At 37.9% G+C, this 17,885-nt stretch overlaps 1 protein-coding gene across 4 annotated transcripts in view; it reads left to right on the plus strand.

The window, feature by feature from the left end:
* Positions 1 to 535: 535 nt before the first annotated feature.
* The window catches only part of AOX1 (aldehyde oxidase 1), a 50,251-nt gene continuing 32,901 nt past the window's right edge, over positions 536 to 17,885 (plus strand). For 2 of the 4 annotated variants that reach the window (XM_039387495.1, XM_027725691.2), the window contains exons 1-14: positions 3,259 to 3,356; positions 4,300 to 4,357; positions 5,532 to 5,628; positions 7,348 to 7,456; positions 8,001 to 8,127; positions 8,479 to 8,540; positions 9,095 to 9,175; positions 10,076 to 10,156; positions 11,237 to 11,381; positions 11,552 to 11,644; positions 13,217 to 13,368; positions 13,605 to 13,698; positions 16,238 to 16,347; positions 17,208 to 17,392. In XM_039387495.1, the coding sequence (XP_039243429.1) occupies positions 3,297 to 3,356; positions 4,300 to 4,357; positions 5,532 to 5,628; positions 7,348 to 7,456; positions 8,001 to 8,127; positions 8,479 to 8,540; positions 9,095 to 9,175; positions 10,076 to 10,156; positions 11,237 to 11,381; positions 11,552 to 11,644; positions 13,217 to 13,368; positions 13,605 to 13,698; positions 16,238 to 16,347; positions 17,208 to 17,392 (1,454 nt within the window). In that variant the 5' untranslated portion in view covers positions 3,259 to 3,296. Of the gene's footprint in view, positions 1,336 to 1,495; positions 1,575 to 3,258; positions 3,357 to 4,299; positions 4,358 to 5,531; positions 5,629 to 7,347; positions 7,463 to 8,000; positions 8,128 to 8,478; positions 8,541 to 9,094; positions 9,176 to 10,075; positions 10,157 to 11,236; positions 11,382 to 11,551; positions 11,645 to 13,216; positions 13,369 to 13,604; positions 13,699 to 16,237; positions 16,348 to 17,207; positions 17,393 to 17,885 lie in introns of those variants that run through there. The other 2 variants (XM_039387497.1, XM_039387498.1) reach the window with 2 other exon arrangements.

A 17,885-nucleotide genomic window follows, 5' to 3' on the forward strand; every position in this document is an offset into this window, starting at 1 on the left:
GGGAATAGGATCCAGACAAAGCAACCCCTTGAGTTTCCAACTGAGAGTGCTAGTGTGATGACTAATACAACCACACTGACCATTCAGCTGTCAGTGCCCTGTACTCCTTCCCCCCTGAATTCTCATGAATAACATTCTGCATTCCATAATGAGCTGTCAGCAGACAAACAGTTTTCTGTCATTACCTCATTTGCAGATGCTGCCAGCTGCAGGCTACAGCTCGCAGCCCACACAACTTTTACAGATTACAACGGGTAAGGTTCAGGTTAATTTTGCAACAAAGATAGCCAGAGCTCGTTTTTAATGAGTTACAAGTAAGTTAACTTATTTTGGTTAGAGATGGTGGTTGCTCACGCAGTATGCACTAGATGTTACTAGTTTACATCAGCTTAAAAATTGATCAGACACATTAATAGAAGAAAAACCTATGAGGAGTTACCAGAAACACCATTCTGGCACAGGATGTCTCTGAATTGCAAATTGTTGAAGGCTGGAAGAGAATCCTAGAGAAGCCTTACTGTGCATTTGACCAATTTTTATACTTTTCCCAAGGGCATTCACTGTTGAAACTTTCAGAGACCAGTTCTTTGGTTAGGGAGACCTTTTGTCTTATACAGTACGTCTCTTTTTAAGTGTAACTGCTACTCTTAAATTTGTTATATATGCTTAAGGATACATATTCTTAAAAATTTATAATATATGCTTAGAAACGTTCTTAAAAACTTTACTTTTTGTACTTCATTGTAGATTTCATTGTAACCTGGAAAGCTAATGGAGAAAATAGTCCTTTAACACATGTTAGAGAGAAGAAGGTGATTGGTAATAGCTGGCTTTGATTTACAAACAGGAAATGAGGCTTTATTAACCTGATGGTCTTCTCCAGCTAGCTTGGTGGGTGAGGTAGAGCAGTAAATGTTGTTTGTCTCAGCTTTAGTAAGGCTTTTGACATTATATCTGATAACATTCCACAAACAAGCTGAGAAAGGATGTGTTAAGTGCACAGTGAGGGGGGTTGAAAACCCAGAGGGGTTATGATTAGTGGTCCAGCTGGAGGCAAAACACTAATGCTCCTTAGGGTTTTATAGTGGGGCCAGCACTGTTTAACACCTTTATTAACTACCTGTACGACAAGGCAGAGTGCACCCTATGCAAATTTGCAGTTGATACAAAACCGGAAGGAGTGGCTGAAATACTGGATGGTTCTGTCCAGAGGGATCTGGACAGGCTGGAGAAATGAGCCAAGAGGAACCTCAAGAAGTTCAACAAGAGCAACCTACATCCTTCTCCTGTGAGAAGAAATTCTCCAGAATTTCAGCTGCATATTTTGACAGAAAAGTGAGTCCTGAATACCAAAATATATTCCTGGATGTAGTTTTCAAGTATGTCTGTTCTACATGTAAGAGCTATCACCATAAACACCGAGGCACAAAAGTATTATTTACAAATACTTCAGTAATACCACAACTGTTTTCCGTTGTGGTTTTTTTTATTACAGTCTGTAACCCCAAGGCAGCTTCCCAAGATCCTGTAGGACATTCCATGTATGAATTTGGAGTTAAATGCAGGACTAGGAGGTAAGGACCTTTATCCCCTAAACAGAGAGCTTGTCTAGCTGTGGTCACCAGTTCCAGAGACCATGCAAAGATCGTAAATGCACAGCAATAAGGACAGCAAGATGTTTTCACACAGAACCTCACAGGAAAAAAGAGTATTCAATCAGTATGAAAATTTTTCCAATAAAAAACTTGCCTTATTATCCAGGCAATGTGATCTGCATGGCAAAACAGAGCTGTTAAAATTAATCTGAAAAGTTTAAGCAAATAGACTTTTTCTTTCTGAAGCATGGTGTGTATGTCACCACATTAGCAAGACCCTTGTGAAGAGCTGCAGAAATGGTTGGGAAGATAGATTCTGTCCTGATCCAATGTTATTTTAAAAGGAATTACCCATAGAAATTTTTATGCATTTTTTCCTTGTCTTTTTTTTTTTTTACCAAGTTCGTAATTAATTTGTTTTCTTTTTAATTGAAATGTTCTTGCTAGTTTCCATTATTTGTCAGCATCACTGGCTGTGTCATTAGAAATCCCAAAGAAGTGTTTTTACAGCTTGTGTTCCCAGTGCTGGCACTACAGCAGCAAAACACAGTGGTTTTTTAAGTGGTTGTTGCTCTCTATTGCCTGCAGTTTGAAAGCTAGAAACAGAAGCACATGCTTCATCTTCCCAGAAAATAAATAATATTTTAGGAGATGGTCTTAATTATTTTTTGAGTGATAGTCCTGTTGTTCCACACAGCATCAGGTGTTACCAGCTGCACTGCTAGGGTGTTCCAAATATAAGCATGTAATTTTCAATAAAAGTATAAGGCCTAGGTCTTTATGCCCTCATTTCTTCCATTTCTTTTAGTATAGGTGTCTTTCGAAGTAAAAAAAGGATAAAGAAAATGACCTGAAGATGCCCAGAAGTCAGTTTAAGTAACTCTAAAATCATATTATGGTTGCTACTGCCCTTCCCTTGCTTTCTCCATTCTTACTCTTCTTGCTGTTCAAATTAATGTTCTATAACAGAACACAGAGAAAATTCACTTTGTTGTTTTCTAGGATGCATTTCTTTTAATTGTTCCCCAAAATGATCACATAAATGCAGCATAAAGAATGTCACATTGCCTTTGCATCTTCACTAAATGTGCTTGTTTCACCAGATCATTTGATATATTAGAAGCTCTTTCCAGGCAAAAGATGTATAAACAGCACACAATTTTCGAGATAAAAACCAATCTGTAGCCATCAGCAGGGATTAAGATAATTTTGCTGAGGATAAGGTAATTTGAACTTCTCTTTATAGCTTCAAAGTTGCTTTTTTCTCATGCTTATTCAATCTGATTTTTTTTCATTTAATATTTTAGTTTGCCAGCTATAAAAAATTTTGGTTTAAATTTTGTAGGAAATTAATTCTATATATTTAGATTATACAGAAAGCGGAAAATATTTATGTTTCTATAAACCCTTGCCTGCACGAGTAGCCCTTAAAAATGGTTTTGATACCTGGAAGTTACTGACAATTACTTTGTGAATGCATATATAACCAAGAATTCCATTGGGCTCATGATCACTACATTGCTGGACTTTATCACAATTTAAAACTAGCCTAGGAGATTGTTTTATAAGAGCCTCCCAACGTTTCACAGCGTCAGTGTCGCCCTCCGAGCGACCCTGCTCTCGCTGCCCGCCCCGCTGCCCCGCCCCGCTGCCGAGGCCGCTCCGGCTGCCCGGGCTCCGCTGGTTCCGGGACTGGGCACGATGGCTCCGCAAGGGGAAGCGGCGGCTGAGGAGCTCGTGTTCTATGTGAATGGGAGGAAGGTAAGTATTGCCCGGAAAGAGTGTGGAGAAAGAGGGGCTGCTGTGCCAGAAGGAACCTCGAAGGGTGTGGGCACAGATTTGGCTTCCTCAGACTTCTTCATGGGAGTATAACTGAATCCTCACACAAGCCTCCAGAATAGCCATGGTTTCATCTCATTTTGACTACTTCTCCTGTGTTTGGGGGAAAAAACGTGTCAAAGTGAAACACACTTTCAGCTGGGTATCAATTTTGGCTGGTAAGCAGTCTAATTTTTTCATTTATATGTCTGGCTTCTCATCTTTGATGGTATCAGATTTTCAGAGGCACAACTGAAAGTCAACAACACTCTGGTGCCAAAACATGGACTACTGACCATAAAGATAATATTGCAAGGACTGGTTGTTGATCCAAAGCAACTATAAGGGACTAGCTGATTCTAAGCAACAGAATAAGAAATGCTTTACTTGATCAAGAATGTAGATGTTCCTGTTGCTCTGTTGTCAGATGATTACAGCAAGTAAAAGTTCTTACAAATAAAGCTAGAAAGGAAATTGTTGCTGCTGACAGCCTTAAAAGATCATTGCAGTGCGTTGAAGTGCCAGGGAGACTTTAAAATATGCAAATCATTAGTTCTTTATGCTGTTGTTATTGTAGCAAAGTTCTGATGCATTTTTATTTCTACTATGGCCAAAGGTCAGTTCCCTCAGTGTAGCCTTTCACTGAGCAAGTTATTTTTAGTAGTTGCAAGGTGCCCTGACACTTCTTTTCTGGAAACCTGTCTGCCTGAGAAGGAATTTCCAGAAGCAGCCCAAACTCTCCTGCAGTGTTTGGCAGTTAGTTTAGTTCTATGAGAAGGAACCAGAGAATGATTCTCTTCTGGCTTTGTGGGAATGTAGTCTGTGCACTGCATTTTGAAAAGCCTTGGTTTCTTATTTAAACCTTGTTTTTAATTTCTTACTGCAGATAATAGAGAAAAATGCTGATCCTGAAGAAATGCTGCTGTCTTATCTGCGAAAGAGGCGTATCCTTTTCTTGTCTGTTCCCTAAAGTCACTCATGTGAAAGCCTTATTCCAGCAAAATTCTCATAAATTTTAATTCAAGGTTTAATTACCAGGTTAAAGTAGTTGTGATTCCCCTAAGATAAACCAACCATATTAAATAATGCCTCTTTCTTAATCCAAATACTGTTCATTTGAGCTACTGTACTTTTAGCCTAGTTTCCTAAACACACAAAATTATGCCATCAGGCATGATGAGTATGTATTTATCTGTGTTCCTCCTCTCCCCTCGTAAAGAAGCCTAAAAACCTTGTGACCAGTATACATAAAGCTTGACAGAATAGAAGTCTCCAAGTTTTGTGGTAGTCTCTCTCCTAGGAAAAGACAGACATTGTGATGAGACCCTGAGTCTGATGGGATTTTGAGGGGGAGAAAGGCATCTTCCTTTTTGGTGGCTTTGGAATATTAAATTATCTGTTTGTTGATTCACAGTTTCACATTGGCCACTGTTCCAGATTCACAGAAATGAGCACTTCTCTCAGAAGTGTGATCTTTCAAATGAGATGCAAGGTTAATATCCTTACTATAAATGGGCCTTCTGGGAAAAACTGGGATATGGATTTTCAGTGGTCCACTGCAATTTCAGGTATATAGCTGGTTTGCCCATTACATGTTACTTCCTTTTCACTTGGAAAACTATTTTTCACTTCCTTTTTCTGTCCCAACTTACTCCTCTTCCAAAATAAGTCCAAATCAAGTTTTCTGTTTTCTTGAGGACAGGATTTTGGTCACATCATTCCTTAACTTCAATCTTATTTTCATCCAAAATTTCAATGCAATATAGAAAGGAGTCTGATGCATGTGCTATGTTACCAAACTAATTTTAAGCTCCTTAGAGGTTTAGGAAAAAAGGTGGCCCCAAGTCTTTGAGCAACATAAAGACCAGAATGGAACCAGATAATTGTTTTTCCCCAATAAGAGCATTTTCCCTAATAACAGCATTTCCTTAACTTCAATCTTATTTTCATCCAAAATTTCAATGCAATATAGAAAGGAGTCTGATGCATGTGCTATGTTACCAGACTAATTTTAAGCTCCTTAGAGGTTTAGGAAAAAAGGTGGCCCCAAGTCTTTGAGCAACATAAAGACCAGAATGGAACCAGATAATTGTTTTTCCCTAATAAGAGCATTTTCAGTCCGTCTTACAGGAACTAAGTATGGCTGTGGAGGAGGTGGCTGTGGTGCCTGCACAGTGATGATATCAACTTATGAGCCAGCTTCAAAGAAGATACGGTATCCTTAACAGAAAATGTTGAAAACTACACAGAATTTTATGATTGTAGCTACAATTTCCAGATATGAAACTGTAAAAAGACTTGTAAAATATGTACTTAATAGTAAAAAAATCTAAAGTAAGGGTCACTGTAATTCAAGAGAATGCTGTAAAAATACTATTGATTCAGATATATTGTAAATTTGCTGAAGTATCATACTCAAATGCTGGACTGGCTTGTATATTCTGACAGCTCCTGCAAGACGGCTTTGGGAGGCATTAATTTAAGACCTTTGTATTGACCATTTGAATGTGGCTCCTACCTGCAGCTCTGTATCATAGTTTAACTCCAGCTGATAACTGAGCACCATAGAGCCACACACTCATTCCCCCTGGCAGGATGGGGGGGACAATCAGAAAGGTGAAAGTGAGAAAACTCATGGGTTGAGATAAAGACAGTTTAATAGATAAAACAAAAGCCGCTCATGCAAGCAAAACTAAGTAATTCACTCACAACTGCCCATCAGCAGGCAGGTGTCCAGCCATCTGCAGGACAGCAGGGCTCTATCACATGTAGCAGTTACTTGACAAGACAAACACCATCGCTCCAAACATCCCCCCCTTCCCCCAGCTCTGTATGCTGAGCATGAGGCCCTATGGTGTGGAACATCCCTTTGGTCAGTTTGACACAGCTGTCCTGGCTGTGTGCCACACAACTTTTTGTGCCCTTCAGCCCCCTCGCTGGTGGGGTGAGGGGCAGAAAAGACCCTGACTCAGTGAAAGCCCTGCTCAGCAGTAACTAAACATCCCTGTGTTATCAGCACTAATCAAAAACAAATCAGCACAAATCAAAAACACAGCTTCACGCTGGCTACTTTGAAGAAAATGAACTCTGTCCCCCAGCACAAACCAGCACACTAGTTTTGTCATATGACTGGTAGGAAGATATGGCTGGCAGAAGTTTGAGTCTTACCAACCCTTCAGTACTGAACTCTCTCCCTTATATCCCACTCACAAAAAGAAGGACTTTGAAACCCAGAACCCAAGTTTAATTAAGCTAAAAAATGGAATAAATTACTTTTAAATCAAGAAAACTCCAATCAAATTGTTAAATGGTTACAGGTCATTGTCAACTGAACTGTTTATTAGGTGAGGGGGAAAATGTTCCTGTTGTTCTTTTAAACAGCTGTGTTACATTGGAATGCAATGCAAATAAAAAAGCTCTAAGTTACCAGAAGTGTTGAAATTAAGAGTCAGAATGATTCTTGAAAAGAAACACTTCAGCCGTATTAGAAAAACAAAGAATTTTATTTTAATGATTAAAAACTTTGAAGAATTTTCATTTTGGCATGTTGTTGCTATTTAGTATGATATTTATTTTACATCATTTCCTTTGGATGAGAAATTTGATTATAAATTTGCAGCAGTAATGCTTTACTTCCTTCAAATGACTACACCAATCCTTCCTTCCCCATCTTCCTCCTCCAAGATACAGTTGACAGGTTGCTTGTGGGCAGGGGAAACAAGAGGGCAATTAGAAAAGACTGAAGGATTGAGGAAGATTTAAATTCTATGGAACTGTCCTCATAGATATGTTTTTTTATACTGAGGACATGAGACACAGTGATCCCTTCCCATTCCAAGTGATGATAGTGATTTGACTGACTGAAAAATAATTTTCACACATTTATTATAATAAAATAACATTCGTGTTCTTGATTCTCCTTTATGTTCCGAAGACACTATTCAGCCAATGCATGTTTGCTTCCCATTTGCTCCTTGTATGGTGCAGCAGTGACTACAGTGGAAGGTGTTGGAAGTACAAAAACCAGGATTCATCCAGTTCAGGTGAGAGTAGAGTATCACTGTGTAAGAGGATTACTGATTTCTTTTTTGTGTGGACTGGCTTTAGTGGCAGTGCTTTTAGGGCATGGGAATTTCATATCATGATTATTTTCCTGCTAAATGGTAATAGAGAACAACATGGGTTTCTGATGGTTGATGGATCAAGGCTTATGATATATGGTAGACCTTGCTTTAGTACTGACAGTGTGATCAAGTAGCTGATATATAAGGATTGTTGGAATGGATCAGAGGTGTGCTCTGTTTGGGCTAATGGCACATCTTGGACAATGCCCCTTTAGCTGCTGTTTTAGTATAAATGCAAAAAAGACAGAAGTACACTGAAAGTTAGTTAGCTTCCTTAGTAAGATGTGCCTGGACATCACACCCAAAATAATTGCTCTTATTTGATATTGCTTTAAGTGTTTTACTTAAAAAGTCTGATTTAATGTGAAGACAAGATTTGCCATGGTGTCTCCCATTTAAGAGAGAATTCATTGGAGTGGAGATGAATGCTGGAAGGAGTGCTGTTTGTGATATTTCATTTCAGGAAAGACTTGCCAAGTGCCATGGCTCCCAGTGTGGTTTCTGCACACCTGGAATGGTGATGTCCATATACACTTTGCTAAGAAACCACCCAGAACCAACTTCAGAGCAGATGATTGCAGCTCTGGCTGGTAAATATTGCCACTTTTCAGTGTGCAGGTGTGTCTCTGAAGGATTTTCTTCAGATGCTCTGTGTATGTGAGTATCTGTCTGTGTGAGGACATATGCATGCATGGATAGATGTACTCTGTACAAATTGTGCTTCTCAGCAGAGTTGCTACTGGATGCAGTCCTTGTATTCCCTGTTATTCTTTTCTCCTGGAAAATGAAGCATGAAGTTGCAGACTGTTTGAGTCAGGAGTTCAAAACATCCCCATATGTGTCTTTTGAAGTGCTTTATAAAAAGCTTCATATAAAGACCTGACATTATAAAGCCACATGCTTTAGAGGAAAGCTTTTTCTGACTGATTTTCTTTTTTCAGGGAACTTGTGCCGCTGTACCGGATATAGGCCAATCCTAGATGCCTGTAAAACCTTCTGTAAGGTAAGAAGAAGTAACAATGATAGGATTATTAGATTGGGCCCATTAATGTATATGTGTATACAAACCATCAAGATTTTCCTTAAGATCATCGCTTTTCTCTGTTAAGAGATGTAGGTCTGAGTAGGTGGCCTAACCCGTGAATAATATTGATTAACACAAATGTACAGGGTTTACTGTGGGTTAGTACTGGCATGAATAAAAGCAGAATTTGGATCCACATTCTTAGTAATTTATCATGTACTGCAACATGTCATAAACCTACAGAGAAAGACATGGGAGAGAACATTTTGTAAAGGAAATAATACAGACCATCTACATGTGCTCTCACAAAGTCAACTGCATTTCACATAGTATGAATTATTTTGTATTAAGGACTTCGATATCTGATGATTTTAAATTATTTTTTAATATCACTTCTTCAACACATAATCCTTCTAATTTGGCTTGGTATTAAGCTTCATCTGGAACTTTATTGAAATATAGAGTCACTCTTATCAACTTTAAGTCATTGCCATTCTGGGCAATATTTCACTAGTGGGATATTCCTATTTTAGGAATCTGTTTGTTGTCAAATGAAAGCAAATGGAAAATGTTGCTTGGATCAGGAAGAAGATTTGTTTGACAAGGAAGAGAAGGTAAGGTTTTAAGCATTTCACCTATCCCATTTAAATATAAAACTTGCAATATTGCATAGCTTTTTTTCTTGTAATTAAAGTAAATGTATGCTCTGCCATTTTTGTCCTCCACCTTACATAATATTATTTGATAAATGAGAGATTTTATTATGACTCACAAAAACTTTTGAGTATTTGTATGTATGTATTTTGTGCATACATTTGGAGTATTTTGTATGTATGTATTTTTATGTGGAGGCAATGACGTGCCAGATAATTGGTGTAAGGTAGTTTGGATCTCCAGAGCTGAGACTTCAGCAGCGTTTCGGGTTCAGTACTTCCTATTAATAGTCTGAGCTCTACTCACACAGAGTGAGTATTACATTATGCAAGAAATCAGGGCATATATGAAATTTTCTTAAATCAATGATCAGTGATGGTCTGAGTGTAAGCATTGATCTGACTGCTGACTTGAGTTTGAAGAGCTGATATACTCTAGAAAACCAGATTGTGATTTTATGTGAAATCTCTTTTCCATACAAATATTTCACTTTTTTCTCAATTTTCTTTCAATAATATCTGATCTACTTCTTTCAGTTGTGAGTCCTTTAGATTGGCATGAAACTAGTTTCTTATAGTAGGGCTACTGGAAGCCTGTATTTAGTCCTTCAGTTGCTTGCCTCTGCACTGTCATTTGTGTTAGTAGTAAAATCTAAGAAACTGTTATGAACACTTCCTTCACCTCAGCAGCTCCAAATGATGCGTGGGAATATAATAACAAATCTGAATAATAATGAAATTACTAGTTTTCTAGTGATTACAGTCAGTGCCTCATGGTTTCATTTTGGTTGGTTTTGTTGTTGTATGAAATTAATGATGAGAGAAAATTTTTGGTCTTTGCTTGTCTTCTTTTTTTGTAAGGTTTCCACCAGCCTGTTTTCAACAGATGAATTCCAGCCCTTAGATCCCACCCAGGAGCTTATATTTCCTCCAGAACTAATGGTAACTTCTGCTGCTTGTAGACTACTCTTTAGCTCCATTCAGAATTAATTCTTAAGTCCTACTTAGCAGTAATTCATCAGAAGAAATGTCAAAACATTTTAATGTCAATCCAAAATTACACTCCTTTTTTCAGTAAGTTTATTGAATATTCACATACCAAAAAAAAACCATATTGGGAAAATGAAGTTGCAGTTAGGTAAGTGAGAATACAAAGAAGTAACCTAAACTGGGTTTTCAGTGCAGCACCTGAAGATATAAATGCTTTGCAGCAAAATGAATTGCAAACACTTTTTAACATTGGGTAAACAACACTTTTCCCCCATTTTGTGACTAAACAGTTTTGTTAGTCTTTTCTGTCAAAATGTCAGCCTCAGCCACCCAGATCAGGGAGTGTTTATCCCCAGTGATTAAGGTATGCCAAAGATATAAACAGATGGAATGGAAAGTGTTAGGATTCCCTTATTTTTGACAGCAGTATTTGCCTAGAAAAAATGAAAACTGTTTGCTCTACATTATTGTCAATCTAGAGATTCAAAGCCAAACTCTCTGTATCTAGCTGGCTGCTGTGGAGAAAGGTTCATAATTGTAAGACAGGGGTTCTTGACTGTGTGTTTGTATCACTACTAGTTCATAGGCTATTTCCAAGTGATCCATGAACAGCAGTAGCACAGCCAGAGACACTTAAATGCATGTGTAATCCAGAAAGGGATGCTCCTGCCAGTGTCACTGGTGACTCTAACCAGCTAAGGAGGTAAACACCTCCTTTAGTATTTTTTATCACTTTTCGAACAGTTTTAGCAAGTGCAAGATCTATGCCTACATCTTTTGCTTGGGGATTGTTTATTATCAGTCTTGTTTAGCCCTTTGGAATTACTTGAAGACATTTTACCCACACAGTCTAGAATTTCACCACTATGCAAAGAGCCAGCATAACATTTCTGTCCTATTTTTGTCCAATTTGAAAGGCTTAAGTAGAACTGCCACTGTTTAAGAACACACTGGACTTTCAGTCCAGTGTCTATTAGATCTCATACCTGTCTGTATGTCTAAATATTTCAATCTGCTGTATTTCCCCATCAGAGAATGGCTGAAAATCAACCAAAAAGAACTCTGCTTTTTCATGGGGAGCGAGTGACATGGATCTCTCCTGTAAGCTTGGATGAATTACTGGCTCTGAAAGCTGCTCACCCCAAAGCACCTCTTGTGGTTGGGAACACCGGTGTGGGTATGCATACAATCAGAATGGCTCCTGTTGCTGTAATTCCAGTGTGCATGGGAGGAATGGGGCTACATTTGTCATTCTTTTGGCATCTTCATCCTTAAGTTTGCACTCCACTAAGCTGGAATTGTCATTATGGAAAATGTCTCTTCTCTAAGTATATTCCTACCTTGCAGGACCTGAGATGAAATTTAGAGGTGTGTTCCATCCAGTTCTTATTGCTCCTGCAAGGATCCCAGATCTGAATGTGGTGAAATGCACAGATGATGGTCAGTAGGCTTAACTTTATTCAGACATAGGAAATTTCTTTGCAGTAAGGAATGCTGCTCCATTTCATAGTGCTGAGGGTGTGAAGTGCTTTGTAACTCAGTCCTAACCATGCTTGGTTCTGTGGCCACCATCCCAGTGCATGATTTGTCTTCACGATGCAGTGCAGTGCTGACCAGCAACATTACCTTGGGCCTTAGTACAAGGGTGATTATTCTGGTAATACTGGTTCTGGTGCTAAGTCATGCAATATTTGCCTTGTGATCTCTGTACCATGCTCTGCTGAATAGCAGAGAGAGACCCATGCAGAACCACGGAGAGACTTAGCACATGGCATGCTTGTTTATATTAGAAAAAAGGCTGTGATTAAACTGGCATAGCTAATATGTATTAACTAATCTAGTTCTCAATCATAACAGCAGTGATTATTGCAGAATAAAAAAATTCTTTACCTCATTTTATATGTTTAAGATTGGCATGGGTTTTTTCTTAGTTAAAGTTAGACTAGGTTTTAGTGTTTAAATAAATTTTAGTGAAATTAGAAATGACAACTAGAAATAGGTTTAAATTTACCATAATAGTCTAAATTAATTAAATATAAATTTTAAGGGAAGTCATATCCTATATCTAATGAAATTACTCGCTATATGCCTGAACCCACTTTTTTATAAGTGGTAAACCGTATTTGACAGTTTTGTCATTGCATTTAGAATATCTTTTTTAGTTCAATCATCCAATTCTATTCAAAAACTAGGGTTTTTTTAGCTGAAAAGGAGCTGGGAATTGAAAAGAAGCTGGGAGAATGCTTAATGCTTTTTTAAAGTCTATAAATAAAAACCTAGGTATGAGAAGGTGAGACTTACTAGTTTTGAAACAATAGATATGCAGTTTAGTTTGCCAGCCAGAAATAGTATTTCCTTTCTTTAATCAGATTTAAATGATTAAATCTTTGTTTTAAATACACAAAATTTAATATTGCTTTGCTTGATTAAAAGTAATGTAAGTTATAGATATTTTTATTTATACTTTGATTGAATTCCAGTGTTCATTAAAAACACGAATATATTACATAAATAATTATTTTGAACAGAAAGGAACTGTTTGACATTTAAAAAAAAACATATTCTTGCAAAAAAATTGACAACTCCTCAAATAAATGCATACAAGTTGTCTTTCTAGTGGGAAAAAGAATATTATATTCGTTGTTAGGGCTGTTTGGTTTTTTTGTTGCCAGTGTTACCTATCCATACCTTAGGAGAAGAACTAGAATGTACATATGCAAAGCAAGATCAAATTATGATGAAAATTGTGTTTAAAAATAGGAAGAGTCTGTTGAAAGCATTTTGAAGCTGATGAAGAAGAGGTGAGCTATTAGCTCAGTTTCATCACTTCTAGAGATTTTACTCTCAGTCTCCTGAACTGAAAGGTCACAGTCCTTTAATATGCAAAGACCCCTCTCCTTTTATCTGCCTGTATTCCACATGAGCAGCCCCAGCTCTACAGTCTGCACATAGTTTAAAACCCAGGGGATAAAGCAATGCACACCTTACATTTTCATAATCTTTTGGTTACAGGGCTAACTCTGGGAGCTGCCTGCAGCCTCTCTCTAGTGAAAGACATCTTGACAAATGCAATCTCAGAGCTCCCTGAAGAGAAGACAAAGGTTTTCTGTGCTGTCTTGCAGCAATTAAGAACTCTGGGTGGAGAACAGATACGAAACGTTGCTGTATGTTGTGCATTCCTTGCAATAATTTGAAAAAATTGTACCAAATATGTCCTGACCATATGTAAAAGTTGCATTTTTAATTTTTATTTTGCTGTGAATTTTCTATCAATACCTCTTTTTTGAACTTTCAATATGTCTAAATTTATATATAGTCTGCACATTATGTTGTTGCTTAACATAAAAACATGAAGGTGATAGAGAAAGGTGACATAAATCTCTTTTTTTTTTTTTTCAAGTCATTAGGTGGAAACATCATAAGTAGAAAATCAACCTCAGACTTGAATCCTGTTCTGGCAGCCAGCAACTGCGTGCTCAATCTGGCTTCAAGAGGTAGGAGGAGATAGCCTGTCTCTGTAGTGGTGCCAGAGGTACAGGATCCTATTGTATGGGGGGAAGGGAAATAAGAACAGGTGAGAGTTTAAGGAACCCTTTTCCCACTCTTATACAAGATCGCATCTGCAAGAGAAGCAACTTGCAAACAAAGAACATCTTAAATATTCCCATGTCAAGGGTAAGCATTCGGACCAACCAGATCACATGTACTTCTGTGGGCAGTGAATTACTGTAAGCACTCATAAAACCTTCCAATTTGAGTAGCTGTGTACCATCTTCTCACCTCCCTGTTAGGTTTTTTTTCTTTAATTGTTGCTTTGCCCTGGTTTAAAATCATCCTCTGACCCTGAGAAGATTCTGGCTTTTCATTCCTCAAAAGTACTTACTTCTGATACAGGAACCCCCATGCAGCACCTTTGTCCATGCCTATTTCCTCGGTTTCCTTCCATCTCTGTGGAAGGAACCCTTTTCCTGGTTCTTTTCTTGTGCACTACCTTTGGAAAGTTGATGAAATTACTGGTAAACACGAGCTATCTGGTGCCTTGGAATTGCATGCTCTCCTAGGTGGCTTATGTCCTTTTTGTCCTAGATTCAGACAGAGTGAATCTTGCCATTTCAGAACATGTAATTCTCCAGCTAATACCCAGAAGGACATGCTCTTTAAGGATTGTTTCTGAGACACAATTTCTTGGAACAGATACACAAAAACTTCTGCTGTGTGATTTCCATTACTTCTTCCTGCATGTTTTGTCACTGAGAGAAAAAATACTTGTCAGAATATCATTCTGACAAGTGAAAGTACAAACATTTTTATCTTCTTACTCAGCAATTCTAATGATGTACCTACTTATTTGAGTGATGAATAGGATAACTGACTGATATCTCTTTCTGTTAACCTGCAGAACTTGGCTGCTGGGAGAGGTTTTTAGGCATTTTCACAGGTTTTTAACATCGTTCTCTACCAATGATAGTCAGTGAAACACAGGAAAAGTGGATTGCCAAGAAAAGGAGATTGCAAAAGCACTGTTAGTTGTTAGTATTTAACTTAAATCACAGTGTAAGAGAAAATGCACCGTCAGAGATCCTGGCAGGCTCACAGGTTGGATTGGACAATAATCTTCATGTATGTAAACAAGTCTACTCTGGATTGAATTGCAAAGGCAGAAATCCAATGCTACTATTCTTAACAGTGTTACTTTTCAGATTCATGCTTCAGCAAAATAAAATTCCCTTAGCGAAGATTTGCTGTCACACCAGTTATATTTGAGGAATGCAATTTTAATGCTAAATGATATTCTAGGATGAACAGGTTATAGTGTCATCATCAAGCATAACATGAGGAACATGAAGAAAATAATACTGTAAATCAGCCAATCGTGAAGTATCATGTTCGTTGAACGTGAGGGGAGTATTGCAAAATGTGAATCTTTTCAAAAAGACACAGAGGATTATCTCATTATAGAAAGTTTTGGGATAGGTCAGGGCTATTGCATGATAAATAGTGTCTACTAATAAGAAATCCTTTATTTAAAATTGCATTAGACCCCTTATGTAGCATGTGAAAAGTACAGAAGACACAGAAGATGAATAAAAAATACATTTTTACTTCATCAGCCAAACACCCATGGTTAAGTTCCACACTGTTGAGTCATCGTGGATTTCCATCTGTACAATGTTCAGGCCTCTGTGTTCTTGCAGAACAGCAATGCTACTTGACAGTTGTGATACTGGTACAGTTCCAGTCCTACCAACAAAGCTCCTTGAGCCAATGGAGCTTGTTTAATTATTAGAATCAATTATATGTGTTAAAATATTGCATTTCTGAAAGGCCTGCCAGTTTAACTGTGGAGTGATACTGGCAAACCTGATGTAGCATAGATGAAGTTTAAGTGTTCAAAGGGCTCTTACAGTCTTAGGTTCCTTGCAGAATTTCATCCTCTTCCCTTCTGAAAATTTTAACTTTAATAGTATATATCATAGAATAACAAATATAGCCAATTTCAGAATAAACTACAAAAAGAGAAAGGAAAAAGCAACAGCATTTATTCATTTCTGGACTTGTAGAAATATTCAGAATCTCAGGGGAAAAAATAAACAAACAAAAAAAGAAATAAACCCAAAACCTAAACAACAAAAAAATCAACCCCCTGATATTTTTTCACTTTTGCAGCAGTTCTTTCTTGCTCAGTTTTCTTCCTCATTCTTTATGTTTTAGAATGAAAGATAGTGACAACAGCAGCTGCAGAGATTTGGAACAGATTGACAGGAGTGGGGATGGGATCATTGGCAGTACTGGAAGGGAGGATTATGGAATGAGGATTGACCTCTGGGCACTTTTTTAGGAATTTGGTGTTATGGTGTTATGGAAGTTGAATTTGAATTTATGAAACATATCTCTGATAATTTTTCATGTAAACTCTGTAGTGATTAGTTACTCAGGAAGGTGGCAGATATTTCTTGCCAGTTAAAGTATCATTGATATATGTTAATTGTACAATTGTATAGAAATTTCTGGATTTGGGGATTTTTTTTTTAGGAAGAAAACGACAGATCCCTTTGAGTGATATTTTTGCACATGGAGTTAGTAACAATACCATTACACCAGAAGAGGTCTTAGTCTCTGTCCATATCCCCCATTCAAGGAAGGTAAGTTATTAGTTTCCTTTGATTTGCTTTATGCAGAGTTAAAGACTATGAAATAAAGAGCAGGAAGGAGCATAATCCTCTCTTTAAACTAGCCCTGTTACTGTTCGTGTTCTGAATTCTTTACATTTATTCACTTTCAGCGCCACTTTCTCCCAGTTTCAGCCAAAAAGTACAACTCAGCAGGTAGCCAGTGATGATATATAAAGAGTAGTATTCAGACAAAATTTTGCCCTAAAATGATGAGGGCAATAGCAATTGTCTGGACCCTCTTATTTAAAGGGGTCCTGGACAAGCTGCCATTGTCCTCACCAGAGCAGGCCCGCTCACCTGTGATATGGCTGGCACCAAGCAGGTAAAGCATTGTCATCTCCTGAGGATTTTTCTTTAAAATGGGATAAGAGTGCGAATGTGCACGGTGGTTCCATAAACGTTGCTGAACTGAATAGTAGCCTTTAACTGATACTGTGTTTGTAAGAGTGGATATGGGATCTTATAAGAGAGTTATGGGTCATGTCATCTGAGTGCTGAAGTTTGGTACTACTTTGAAGCCTCTAAACTTTTGGTGTGTTATTAATACAACTCCACTCCACAAGGTCCCTGTCTTCCAGCTATCTACCATGAAAAAATCTAGGTCATCTGAACTGTGTAGGTGATGGAGGGTTGGGTATGAGTTGCTAGAAAATCAAAGATGGTAAAGCTACTGAAAGGTCCTGAGAAGAAGTGTATAGTCTTGAATGCTCAGGAAGTTGAATTTGTGGTCTTAATTTTTTATTCTCTTGCTTCACATAGTGCAATAAAAAGTTCCACCTTCAAATACTTACCTGTCTGTAAATACTTTACTTGTGTCTGATCTTGCTCAGGGGGAGTATGTCTCTGCATTTCGACAAGCACCAAGACGGGAAAATGCTCTTCCGATAACCAATGCTGGGATGAGGGTACTTTTTGAAGAAGGTACAGATATAATAAAGGATTTAAGCATTTTCTATGGAGGTGCTGTGTCAACAACAGTCTGTGCAAAACAAACCTGTTGCACACTTATTGGAAGGTAAAATTTCTCTGCCTTGTCTGTATCTTTGAATAAATGGACTTTGAAGCCTTGGGTGTACTACCTTGGAACAGGAAAGTACTGAAAGATTTCACTTGCCTGGCTGATACCTCGTATGTTCAGGTGAATGATCTGGCCAAGCCTTAATGATGACTTTTCAGGATTGTTATATTTTGGAGTTTGCACATGAAGTGCAACTCCGGTGCAGTGTGCAGAGAGAGATGAGAGATGAGCTGTGAGATAGGTGGATGAGGTAACATCAGTTAGTTATGCATCTGAACCCAAGTACTGGCAATTGATGCTGTATCCCATACATTTGATAATCCCCTCTTACCAGTGTTCTTGAGTCCTTCAGTTGGGCTCTAAAAGATAGAAAATTTGAGAACTTCGGATGTGCCCAATAAAGTCAGAAGCGCAAGTCAAGCCTTCACCTTTCCAATATCTCTTCATCTACAAGACTCTGATAATCTCTGGAATTAGTCCCTGACTTTCC

This window comes from Pipra filicauda, unplaced genomic scaffold (assembly GCF_003945595.2).
Source record: "Pipra filicauda isolate LSUMZ 115617 unplaced genomic scaffold, ASM394559v2 scaffold569_size315192_pilon, whole genome shotgun sequence".
In the NCBI taxonomy this organism is placed as follows: Eukaryota; Metazoa; Chordata; class Aves; order Passeriformes; family Pipridae; genus Pipra; species Pipra filicauda.